Source organism: Alosa pseudoharengus, unplaced genomic scaffold (genome assembly GCF_046254945.1).
Source record: "Alosa pseudoharengus isolate Yale_2024_CS ecotype anadromous, Long Island Sound unplaced genomic scaffold, YU_APseudo_1.1 YU_APseudo_1.1_scf_5, whole genome shotgun sequence".
Classification (NCBI taxonomy): domain Eukaryota; kingdom Metazoa; phylum Chordata; class Actinopteri; order Clupeiformes; family Clupeidae; genus Alosa; species Alosa pseudoharengus.
The window spans coordinates 18,531,917-18,545,084 of NW_027468837.1; the positions used below are offsets into that span (position 1 = coordinate 18,531,917).

At 43.6% G+C, this 13,168-nt stretch overlaps 1 protein-coding gene across 2 annotated transcripts; it reads left to right on the forward strand.

Moving 5' to 3' along the window:
- Nucleotides 1-119: 119 nt before the first annotated feature.
- On the forward strand, nucleotides 120-12,951 carry patz1 (POZ/BTB and AT hook containing zinc finger 1). 2 transcript variants are annotated; one of them, XM_076267457.1, is made up of 6 exons: nucleotides 120-1,859; nucleotides 2,174-2,237; nucleotides 3,119-3,290; nucleotides 6,668-6,832; nucleotides 8,568-8,786; nucleotides 9,889-12,951. In XM_076267457.1, exons 1-6 carry the CDS (start codon nucleotides 598-600, stop codon nucleotides 10,353-10,355), a joined length of 2,349 nt encoding a protein of 782 aa, XP_076123572.1. In that variant the 5' UTR covers nucleotides 120-597; the 3' UTR covers nucleotides 10,356-12,951. The 2 variants fall into 2 exon arrangements, with proteins under 2 accessions (XP_076123572.1, XP_076123571.1); XM_076267456.1 differs by lacking the exons at nucleotides 6,668-6,832; nucleotides 8,568-8,786 and having other exon boundaries at nucleotides 128-1,859.
- Nucleotides 12,952-13,168: the final 217 nt, after the last annotated feature.

Genomic DNA, 13,168 nt, shown 5'->3' on the forward strand with positions numbered 1-13,168 from the left:
GATCCTTTCCACCTTTGTATGCCAATTTCATGTAATGTAGCAACAACTTGGCAGTTTTTATTATTTCGATTCTGGTAATATCCTTAATGCAATCAATTTTAATCCCACTTAGCGGAACGTCCAAGAGAATACAAAGCACCCGAGGCAGTGCGTCCGTCCGTCTGGCAGCGTGGGGGGAAGGGAAATTGTAAGGGGAGGGGGCTAAGAGGAAAACAAGGATGTGAATTCACCGAAAGCTGAAGAACCAGGAAGATAAATACCGCTTTAAAACAAGTTTTGGAACTTCATATGAGAAACCGATTAATCGAAAGTTGGAGTGACTGCTCGTGGACTTCCAAGTTATGAACGAATAAAGAGCGTCTCATTCATTGCTCGCGGTAAGAAAACGTCAAATACAGTCCACCCTCCCCTCTTTGAAAAAAAAGGTCAAAGTTCACAGGAAGCTGGGGGGCTGCCATTTTTTCCCTCTGCTAACATGTTAGATGCTAAAAAGACGAAGAGGGGTGGTCGTCGTTGATTATTTTTATTTACTTAAACCCTTTGTACTAAGCTCTCTTAGATTTTCGGATTTCTTAGTCCAGTGTCGTTTGCTAACACATGTCGTTGGCATATAAAGACGACATGGAGCGAATAACTGAACAGTCGTGGAATTCTTCTTACACATACCAGGTGAGCAAGCATAGCGCCGAGATGCTACACAACCTTAACACACAGAGAAAAGATGGAGGCAGGTTCTGCGATGTGATCTTGCGTGTAGGAGAGGAGAGCTTCCCTGCCCACAAGGCGGTGTTGGCGGCGTGCAGCGAGTATTTCGAGTCTGTATTCAGTTGTCAGACGGAAGGCGACGGCGAAGCTAAAGAGCTGGAGATGCATACAATCAGTCCCAAAGTTTTTAAAGACATCTTGGACTTTGCATATACCTCTAAGATCGTGGTCCGTCTGGAATGTTTCCCCGAGCTGATGACAGCGGCTAAGTTTTTGTTAATGAGGTCTGTCATCGAGATCTGTCAGGAGGTGATCAAACAATCCAATGTGCAGATCCTTGTCCCTCAATCTCGTGGAGGGGACGTCAGCTTTTTCAGGACATCAGGGAACGCGGATCCGTCTTTCTCTGTGCCCGTTAATATGTCAAATGGCAATGGAGTAGTGACCAATGGCGCTGTATATCCAAACAACGGGCAACAACACACAGCTGCCGATGCTCATGGTGGTGATACAGTTATGTCAGGTGTTAGCTCCCAGTGCGGTATGCCGGTTTTACAACCCGTCGACAGGCTACCCGTGTCTCCGTCGGAGATCACGGAGACCAACTTCCCTGGAGGGTCCCCTAGCAGCAAACGTGGTAGAGGACGGCCGAAGAAAGTGACTACTGTCGAACCCATACATTTCAATAACAACACCACCAAGGAAATTGACATGTTTTCTTGTGGAATATGTGGGAAGATATTTACGGAAGTTGACCTCCTGAAGAGTCATGAAGCGCAGCATGGAGCGGGAGCGACTAGCGGTGGAGTGAGCGAAAGGGACGGTTTAGGTCTTGAGGATGGTCCTACCTTGATAGCACACTCGCATGGGGGGATGATGGAGAATGGTGTCCCAACTCACAGCACCGTCGACAACAGCCGTAAACGCGAGAGAACACGACGTCATGTTGGTTGTGAAATTTGTGGGAAGGTTTTCCGTGATGTTTATCACCTGAACAGACACAAACTCTCTCATTCCGGCGAAAAGCCATACGCCTGCCCTGTGTGTGGCCTGCGCTTCAAACGGAAAGACAGAATGTCATACCACGTTCGTTCTCATGATGGTTCGGTGGGTAAACCGTACGTCTGCCAGAGCTGCGGAAAAGGTTTCTCAAGGTGAGTGAACTAGCCTTCCATCAGTCAGACTTCTTAGTACTGTTAAGTCTTCATGGTATGCTGGTTTTGGTGTTATGGAATGGAATGACTGAGCATTTTTGTAAGGTAGGTAATACTTTATTTCCAGAATTCTTTATTTCCAAGTATTCAGGTTCAATAGAGACTGCCATGCTGGTATGGTTATATTGCTATTATGACTTGTGTTGCTGCATTTTTGTATAATGTAGGATATGCTTATGCTGTTGTCTGGGTGTGAGTTTGTGGACTTGACTCAAATAAATTAATTATTTGACACCTTCCCCTGAAACCTTTAGGCCTGACCACCTGAATGGACACATCAAGCAGGTGCACACCACAGAGCGACCCCATAAGTGCCAGGTGAGTAGGCTTCTTTCAGGGCTGGAGTTTGACACTAAATATTACCGGGAGATTTCCAGGGGTATTGATGGGAGTATGACCCAACCTGGTCTGATTACTATTTTCGGAGTGAAATCCATTTAAACATATCACAGCTAATCTAAAATCCTCAGTAGTCTGCACCCATTTCATACCTCTGTGTCAGGCCATTGTTATTGTTACCATGTTATTACCAGGGTTGAGGAGAGGGGCTGTGGGGATTTAGAGAGAAGGGCTATGATTGCACAGTCCTGGCTGCTGGAGGGAGCAGCAAAGAACTTAACAAAACAGGGATATAATGACTTTTTAAGTTCACAGTAATCAGTTCGGCCTCAACACATTATTGGCCAACTGGGAATTGTTCCAATTATCACTCCACTACTGGCTTCTGTTGTTGTTCTCAAGCCAAGGTCATGCTGACTCATTCATGCAGCGGTGGTAGTGTGGTACGGCGGGGGGTAGCATGGAGCTGGGTTAGCATGCAGTAGCCTGAAAAGGTGTGGGTTCAATTCCCAGCTTCCATTGTTGTGCCCTTGTTGAACCCTGAGTTGCTGTGGGGGTAATGGCCCTGGTAATATTAACAAGTTGCTTTGGATAAAAGTGTCTGCTAAGTTGTAATTGTAAATATAAAAGTAAAAGGTGTCTCAGTTCATAACAGGCAAACCCTGTATATAAGATTAGTTTCTTAAACCCTCAGCAAAGAGTATAGAAGTAACAGGTGCTTACATGTTCAAGCTGGTAGTTATTATTAGCTAGTCTTAAGGTGATCGATCAAACATACAAAGCCTTGTAATGGGCTAATTATCCGTTTTGAATGACTTTGTGTATGTGTGTGTGTGTGTGTGTGTGTTACGGCTATGTAGATCTGTAATGCTTCATTTGCCACACGGGACCGCCTGAGATCTCACCTGGCATGCCATGAGGACAAGATTCCCTGCCAGGTGTGTGGCAAATACCTGAGGGCTGCCTACATGACTGACCACCTGAAGAAACACAGCGAGGGTCCCCACAACTTCTGCTCTATCTGCAACAAAGGTAGGAACTCTCCTCATGCACCTTTTTGATGATTCTACACAGAATTACTCACCACCTACAACAAAAGTGAGAACACATGGATTCAGGAATGTCCCTTGCATACAGTCACTCCCAATGGCAGCCTTCTGCACCATAAATAACAGGTTGAGAGGATGCCCCAGATGCGAGGTGAATTCTCACTCTTAAGCACATTCAGGGACATAGCCCCTCCTAATGGTGTACAAAATACAAATGCCAATTCAACTAACTTCAATTTGTCTGCGGCACGCAAGCTGCATTCAAATCATGTGTATGCTATGATAAAAAGAAACTAAGGTATTGTGGAGCTACTCATGGATACAAATAAACTCATGCAGGGCTGCCGACTCACACAACTGAACTGACATACTGACAACTGACACAGTTTTTTCACACTTACTTCATCTCTGCTTGAATTGCTTCCCCCAATGTACTTGTGACTTTTAAATTAAGCTGAAAAGATCTGTACCTGAACGCAGACACAACGTGGATTTAGAACATGCTGGCAGCTACACTACGGTGGAGGTCAATCTGCATCTGCCTTAAAGCAAAAAAAAAAAGAGGATAGAAGATACTTATATTAATAGCAAATATTAACTATGGAATGTATGTGCCCTACATTAAGGAACAAAAATATGTGCTTCAAATGTGTGATTTTGAGTACAATATACATTTGAAGTTGTGAGACATCGCAACATGTCTCAGTTTTGTAACATCATGTGAACATGATGGACAGGCCAACGAAATCAATAAACCTATCGATTCAGATGGTATCATAGAAGCTTTGTAGCTTTTCAAAAATCAGTCAGTCAAGTCACAATACACACAGTGCTCTCTGTGCAAGTGGATTTAGTCTCACAGCACTTCATCAACTGTCTTCTATTCAAGGGAAAGGTGCGAAGTTTACAGATGGTATCTCACATCCTGTAAGAGAGAGCACGTTTAAGAGAATTCAGATGTATTTATAGCTACCCGTGTGAAGATGGGTTAGCGATGGCAATGCAAATATCCAAACAAGGCCCATTATTTTTACTCTGGGATCTTGTGATGACATTTCCCAGGAATGCCTTATTTCTGCTCTATGCTGGTTCATTATCTGTTGTTATCAGCACCTCAGTGTTCTCATGGGAGTGCACTGTAGTGGAATTGTCAGAAACCTTGGGTCAGATTTCGGTTATACAGATAATAATTCTGAAGTGAGCTATTATGGGCACAAAATACTCTTACTGATGGGGATTTCATATGCTGGTTGATAAATTTAGTAGATGTGAATTTAGTAGATTCATGATGGGCTTTTTTTACATGGTTTTCATGTAAAATAGTAGGTTAGGTCTTTTTTTTCATGACATTTTTTGTAAATTTGGAAATGGTGTCAGTGGCATACATCACTAAGCGATTTACAGTGTGGTCAAATATTTTTAGGCGTCCGGACGAACGTAAGAAGAGGAAGGTAGCACTTGCACTAAATTCTCTGTCAATGCAATCCACAGTTTATGACTATTTATCTTCCACCATCCACATCCTTTTCTAATGCAGAGACCACATGATGACAGAGCTGTAGACATGGTACATGCTTGGCCTATTCACTGATAATACACAAAAAGAAATGAATATCAGTGTGACTGTGATTTGGTCATTACTGCATAGCTGCAGTCCAATATTAATATATGGAAAGCGTAAAAGGCATAGAGCCTTATTCATTCAGAAAGTAATGATGGGAGAGTGTGTGAACCAGCAGACAGTATTCATGAAAATATGAGTACTGATGAAATCCTTGTCTTGTCTGTGCTTGAATACATTCAGTTGATTATTTAGATTGGTTATTTCTGTCTAGGATAGAAGCTCTAGAACCACTGCTGTGCTCACTCCTGTACAGAACAACATGTCTGTCAAGCTGAGAAAAGAAGGCGTTTGAAAACAACCCCCCGCCCTCCATCCCCTCCCTCCCAGCCGGCCTGTTTGAACTGATACTATGAAGGGATGCCCTTTACTTTCAGCTTCTCCAAGCTTCTGATTGGTGAAAAGCCAAAGCTGTCTGACCATCCGCTGAAGAAAGTACCTCTAGCCTATATAGCCTCTGGGGTTGCATAGCCACTTTTTCCTTTTCGTGGTTTTTCACAAAAAAAACAACAAAAACATACATTTTGTATCTGTATGTAATTTAACAGAACAGTTTACAGTTGATAAAGTGTGATGCACATTTTGCTAGGGCTGGGATAAACGATTATTTTTTAAATGATTAATCTAGCGATTATTTTTTCGATGCATCGATTAATCTAACGATTCATTTTTTCAGTCCGATTCGATTTCGATCTCCCCATTAATTCACTAATAGCAACTTATACATGTTTATTTACATATCTGAATGAAAAAACATGAATTCTTTAACATTGCAATATATGTTTATTGCTCTTAAGATTCCAAAATAAAAGACTATACAAGTGCAAAGTAATGCATTCTTTGTCAGAGGTAGCATTCAATAAAGTTCAGTAGTGTAGGCCTATGTCTAATTGAGTGCCTGTCGTTTTAAGACGTTCGTGTGGGAATCCTTGCAATTAACATTAACACAGTTAAAAGGCTGCTGATGTGTGGATGCAATTCATAACGTAGTTAGTTCAAATAACGGTTCGTACTTCTCCTTTGGACAAGCACTTTTGAGTCTTGGAAAACACTTTTCCATTTACATCGGGATTTTGCAAACATTCAGAGTCAATAAAATGAGCCCTGCATGAATAACGAATACAAGCAGCTGCAAGTAAGCATGCTAAACTTGACATCCAAACAGTATTCTAACGTTAGCTCTGAGATACTGCTTGATTGCATACTGTAACTTAACTTAGTTTAGTCTCCTCAATGTACAATGTTGCAGAGTTTACTTTAACTTTAATGCAGCCGTTTTGAACAAGCGCAGCATGGTCACGATGCTAAGCAGATTTAATAGCAATTTAGCCCACTGTGTTCTATGCAGTGCTTCTATGTGGCAACAACAATCGTGAATATTTTGTTAAATGCACATGCAGAGGAGGAGCGTCTATGAGGAGGAGCACCGGGCTCGTTACGAGAGAGAGCGGGCGGGGCGGGGCGAGAAAAGGCTCTGTGTGAGTAAAAAGTGCGTCATCGATTACGTCGGCGCGTTGTCCCAGCCCTACATTTTGCCTTACCTGGTATGGTATGTATGTGTGTGTTGAGTGCTGATGTGTGTTTGGTGAAGGCAATAACGAAACAGCTGATTTTGTAAATGGCCGCATTGGCTATTGGAATACATTAGAAATGTGTGTAGTCCAGTAACACACACCCAATGCTCACACTCGTATGCAACTGTGCCGGTGTGTTCTGCTGTGTTCTTCTCCTGGCCTCAGGTTTTTCCACCGCCTCCTACCTTAAGGTGCACATAAAAACGCACCATGGCTCGGCACCTCCGGCGGGGCCCACCCCCACGCACGCCTTCCCCGAGCCCCACGCCGAGCTGCCAGCCCACCACGCCACGCTGCCCTACTACACGGGACGCCAGTGCGCAGTGGAAGGCAAGCGGGGCGTCCTTCTTAACCACCCGTCTCCCCAGCCGTCCGCCCGTATCCCCAGGCACTCATGTCTCTGTGCTGTCACCCGCTTGCTCTCTGTGCCCCCTCGCCCTGCTGTTGCTGCTTTGCCTGTTGCTTCAAATGGGGACCGGTGGGGTGGGGTGCGGTGGGGTTGGGACCAGCGCTTCATCTATCTTGTTGACCCCTCATGACCCATCGCTCGTAACTGTCACTTTTAGGAAGCTGCCGTCATCTGTGGTCTGCTCTGGTTAGACAATAGTCTAAGTTAATGTTACCTCTGGGGGTACTGCTGCTTTCTAGGGATATGGTTGGTGTACTGGTAATTGTTAGCATTTTAAGCATCATATCCTGGGAATTTTATTCCTAGGCATTGTACTGCTTAGAGTTCCCTACTATGGAATGGCTGAAATGTTCTGGTCGTAATATATTTTGGAAAAAAGAAAATCTAATTGGTCAAATTATAAACCGTAAGTGAAAAGACTTTGGTGCTGATCTTTTGTCTCTTCAGTCATCTCAGTGTAATATTCTGTTCAAGTAAAACAAATACCTTACTGTTCAAGTTCTATTTTTTTTATCAAGACTAGACAGTGAAAAAAGACAATAAATGTCCACAGACACCTGATGGACATACTGAGTACCTCTACCAGTCTTTAGGTTTACTGCATGTGAGGCCCTCTCCTTTATAATGGCACAATGCCTCTGTCCCAGGATGTTGTATGCGTTGCTGGCACTCCCCACCGTCTCCTGTGTAGGTGTATAAGATGGCATGGCCGGGATGCTTCTCTTCATTTCCATCACTCTGGACATCATGATGCTGTCTGCATGTCCAAAATGTATCTGTCTCTTTCTGTGCAGTTTTTTTTTCCCATGTGGGTACAATGGACCTTTTTCAAATTATTATTGCCATGGAAACCAGCAGCCCATTGTTGGGAACCAACTGCATTCTCTAGAGTGTATTTTATCTGGGGGGAAGCAAACGTTGTCTGAGCTCTGGTTAAAATCTTACAGGTCTCGTTAAAACATTTTTGTCTCAAATTATGGTAATAGGGTAGCATAAATCGATGGCCTAACGTTAGCTATGAAAGTGTTATTGGTTTATTTCAGAGAGAGAGAAACCGCTAAACAAGGTATTAGCCTAAATGAATTAGTATGGTATTATGAAAAGATATGGCGCTAATAATTACACTTACGTAATGCAGGCTTTGTAAAGATCAGATGAAATTAATTGAAAACTGGATTGGGTGATGTAGGAGGGGCAGGATGTGGTAGATGTTTGAGTTACGAGGGGAAAAGATGGAGATAAAGATATTAAAGATGGCTGTTCTGCTGAGGTGTTGGGACAGTATGGTGCTGTTTGTGGAAGAAACACAAAATGAATTCCAACAGAGAGTCTGCTGGCTTTTGGCAAATAATATGGGGAAAAAGATTCATTTTCTGAAACTGTATCTTTCTCTTAGACCGATTTTCGACTACAGTGAGTAGGCCATGGGCCACGTACTGCTCGTTAAACTTTAGCAACCTTCCCTTATGGGGCATGCACATCTGTTAAACTTCTGTGTCACTTATGACCGCTACTTTGAACTGGTTTGTACAGTCGCCTGCGTGTTTTTTATTTTCTTTTTTTTTTGGGGTGTGTGATTTTGGTTTCCCTGGCCTCTCTGATGTCTCCCCTCCACCCCTCCTGCTCCGTCTGGACTGGGACGGTGTCGGTGTGTAGACCTTTGCAGCAGTCGCCGGCTGCTGGTTACCTTCTCCGAGCCAGAGGGCGGGTGTTTCCGTGGGCTCGCCGGACACCCCGTGCTCCCCCAGCCTGGTCCCCCCGCCCTGAGTCTGCAGCCCGAGCTATTTCTGGGCAAGCCCGGCGGGGCTCCCTATATCTGGGAGTGCCGCTCTACTGGGGGTCCAGGCTTCCCGGGCCTCCACGGGCCAGTGGCAGGTCAGTACGGGCCCGGTAGACGGGGTGGGGGATGGGCAGAGGAGACCCGCAGGAGAGACATGTGGTGCGTGAGATCCCGATAATCATGACAAACTGCCTCTCAGCTCTGATCTGGTGCTTTTGAGCTTTCCAGTGTCCTGTCCTCTGCTACACCAATGATGGCACCTAGAACCTCAAGCACTGTTGAGATGACTGCAATGCGAATTGGTTGTCCCTCATAAACTTTACTCAAAGGACACTGCAATTCTCTAAGGCCAGAGATTGTGTTTTTTTGGGGGATGATTCTGGTTTTTGAAATCTAGATGGCTTTTAATGATCTATATTTATTATTGTACATTTTGCCTCAAAATAAGTGTTTGTAAATATGTTCACATTACCTTTGGCAAATGCAAAGGATAATATTTATAGATTGTTAGGAATTTGGACAATGTGAAATTTTGGGTTTTGTGTTTGTTTTGAAAATCTATTTCCTAAGGAATAGCCAAACATCTAAAATGCTTTGTGGCATGTCCTTTCATTTTTTTGCAGAGGTCCTTTATACAGCTCTTTTTGTTCTTTGTTGTTCCAAAATGCAAAATATCATTGAATTATGTACCTTTGTAATTGTAGCCTTATTAGACATTAATAAGTACCTATCCTGCAGGTGTAGTAAACAACATATTTATTGTAAGAGGTAATTTATAGAGGTCATCTTCCTCCATACATTTCTTTCATGGAGGGCACTTACCTCAGTGTCGAGCTGTTTTGAAGTAATTTTTTGTAAGCGGTGTAATTTTTCAAAAATCGGGGCATCTTATTTTTTTAATAAATGAAATGACACAAGCCAAACAAATTCCCATTTTACCCACATTTCACCTGTACACTTGCTACCCACTTTGCCTACAGTGGTCGGTAGAGAACTGGCCTGCTGTTGAAAGTGCTCAAATCTCCTTCAGTCTGTCTGTCACAGTGGGCAGACTGGGGACTTTTAGGCCTATGTTGATTAATTACTCTTCCCATATGCCTCATCTGAGTTTCCCCTCTTTCAAACCCCCACTTCTTTCTGCACCATCCACCAAACCTCACCAACACTCCCACCCCCACCCCTTCTCTGTTTCCCCAGACGGGCAAGAGAACACTGGGAAATGCCCCCACCAGGACTCGGAGGGCTCCGACACGTCCTTCACTGAGCTCTCCAATGGATCCGAGCTCAAGTCACCGCACAAGGAGGACGCAGTCGGGCTCAACTGTAACGGGGCAGGCAGCGGGACCCCTGAGACTCCATCCACGGCGGGCGCGGGCTCCAAAGCCAAGGGCCCGGACTCCGACAGGAAGCACCCGTGCAGCGAGTGTGGCCAGGCCTTCCGCACCAAGTCCTACCTCAACAAGCACCTGCAGCGGGTCCACGGGGTGGTCGGGGCAGGGAAGGGCCTAGGCGACCTGTCCTCCCCGTCCCTCGGCTCTCCCTTCTCCCCCCAGCAGAACATGTCTCTGCTCGAGTCCTTCGGCTTCCAGATCGTGCAGTCGGCCTTTGCGTCCTCCCTGGTGGACTCCGAGGGGAGCGGCAGTGGGCTGACCGGAGGCAAGTGAGACGCGCAGGACAAAAGGCCCCGATGTCAAAGGTCAATGGTCGCCTTGCCCCTCTCCTCTCCTCAGTGCCGCTTGTACCTCGCTCGCAGTGTTCCATGATGCCATTGAATATTTTCTACCCTTTCAGAGCAGAGTAGGATGGAAGTGTACATATATGCATTCTTCTATTTTCCTTATCTAAAGCAGCTAAACGGGTGTGTCCGAGCCCCACTGGCAGGTTGAACACTTTACTCTCATTGTACATGTAAGTGTCTTGTGATATGCATAGCAATGAAAATGTGCTATGTGAGTTTTTCTATTATTATTATTATTATTGTTTTGGGCTTGTGGAGTTGATGCGGTGTGCGCGTTAAGGTATGACATGGAGCTTCGAGGAGCTCCACAAAGGCTTCAGATTTGCTCCCGCCCTCATCTCCCCCACTCCCCTTGCTTTGCTCACTGACCCTTGAGTGCTAGAGGTCAGAGAGGTCACTGATGCTGAATGCTGATGCTCGGAGGTTGTTGATGAACTTTGATGTTCTTCTGGGGGGTATTCCAAGTATGTGGTTTAGTGACAAACCTGGGTAAGTTAACTCAGAGTAAGTGGTAAACCTCCTACAACAAGAGCCCTATGGCATTGTATACATATAGTTCTTCTATTAGGAGGTTTACCCCTTACTCTGAGTTAACTTACCGAGGTTTGTCACTAAACCACATACTTGGAATACCCCCCTGGCGTTGTCTAGGTCAGCCTGCTGTTGGATTGTGGTGGAAACATGATGATAATGGTGGTTCTTGGCAAAGTGCTCTAAGATAATTCACACGTCCCACCGGAGACTATGGCTTGGCCCAGAGGTGAACAGTCCAGTGGGCTCTGTGGACGAACCATAATTCCTGACCACAACACAATGTTGGCTGTGTATGATTTTGTTTTGCTTTTGATACCACAACATTATGACTCTGTGTGTTTGAATGTCACACTATTCATAAGATTAGTTCTAGATATCCAACAGGGACCAATTTCAGGTTTGACTAAAAGATTTTTGGCAAGAAAAGTAGAGTCTATTTTATTAAGTTATTGATTATTTTGTCCCTAGGTCTTTGTAGTTTGCAAGAAAAAGTATATATATTGAGTTGTTACAAACATTTATGTGCTGTTCATTATTATCTAAGTTATGCTACATGACATGAGGGCTGTGTGAGAACTGTGTAACTGTGTTTGAGAGCGTGCTTGTATTTGTGAGTGTATGTCTGGTGGTCCCTGGTAGTACATACGTCTACCCTCGGAATGTAAATCAGCCAGAGGGCTTTTGTACATTTATGCTTTGAAATCTTTTTTTTTTTCAGAGAATTGTGTTTACTCAGTGAAGTTTCAAGCATTCCCTCTTAATTTATACTTTTACTTTTTTGTGATTCAATCATGTGTATATAACACACACATACAAATATATATAAATATATGAAATGTATATAACTGACTAAGCTTAATAATGGAGACATCTACATAAGCGGGGAAAGTTGTATTGCTCTTGTTGGCTTGGATGGAAAGTATGTGATTTTGACTCTGGTTTTAGACGCAGTGCACACGGTTGTCAAGCAATCACACACTCATTTCTGCACCCTGATTCAGGACCTGATAGGTATGTGATTGCACAACCAGTTGCATGTATGTGTGCGGTGCACTTGAGGGTTTGCCTGCATGTATGCATTTCTACATACATGGTATATGAGTGATCATGAAAGAAAGTGTGTGTGTGTGTGTGTGTGTGTGTGTTTATGGGGAAAGGTCCTGTGGGGTTGTTAAGGTCACTAACCTCTGCACATCTCCAGGATAGCCCCACCCCTTAATGTATTACACTGCAACTTTGATTCACTGGCCTCTACAGATGCTCATGTACTAATTATGCACTTCCCTTTTCCCATGATCCCTTTCTGCAGGGGACAGATCAGCTTAATGTCCTTAATCAACTATGACCCTCAATTACTGCCATCTCAGTTCAGTCATTATTGGTGTTACTTACAGCTGCCCTCAACCCTACTTCATGCAAATTATGTCATGGGACCTCAAAAATACCCCCGTGACTCATTCTCAGTGATGTTTGGTCTGTCTGGTGGAGGGTTTGTCTTTTATCTGTTGTCCCTTGTGATTCACTGGAATTTTTATCAATATTCTGATTTCATTCATGTTAAAATACTTTAGCTGTTGAAGCATTATTTCTGTCTTGGCGTCCAAGTCTTTTTTTTCATGGTCTTGCAAAGTGCCTTCCCAATAGTGATTGTGATTGAGCCATGGGTGGAAAATCAAAAGTGAAATGGACCTGTCATCTTCAAGGGTAGACCACAAACACATGTAGAGCGATTTGCATTGACACTTTTTGTACGAGGTGATCCACACATGGAAAAGATGTACATTTGTATATGTATGTTTGGTATTGGATATTCAGTCCCTTGAAAGGTTGTTCTTTACGTCACAATTTCTTTTGTTAATTTTTTGGAACATTTCAATATAAACATACTTTTCTATAGATGTTTGGTTTTTGTACACTGTTTTTGGAGTCTGGTGTCTCTGTCGATTTGCAGAGATTGGGATAAAATAAAATGGCATTTGAAACTCTTACCATGTTTGCTTTTATTATAACATTCCCTGAGTGTATATCTTCACCATAATGGTTCAAAAACAACAGCAGATTAGTCATCACTATACAAACATTGTTTTCAGTTACACAGCCAGGGAACATAATCAAACTGGTTTTAGAAATTACAACAGATTAGAACTGACAAATGCAAATGGCAGCTGTAAAATTTAAATGGCAGGTTATAAACTGAACTCTCTT

Coding starts and splice junctions, on each gene's coding strand:
- patz1 (XM_076267457.1), top strand. CDS start 598: ATGTCGTTGGCATATAAAGACGACATGGAGCGAATAACTGAACAGTCG. Junction 1,860..2,173: donor TGCGGAAAAGGTTTCTCAAG/GTGAGTGAACTA, acceptor TGAAACCTTTAG/GCCTGACCACCTGAATGGAC. Junction 6,833..8,567: donor ACGCCAGTGCGCAGTGGAAG/GCAAGCGGGGCG, acceptor GTCGGTGTGTAG/ACCTTTGCAGCAGTCGCCGG.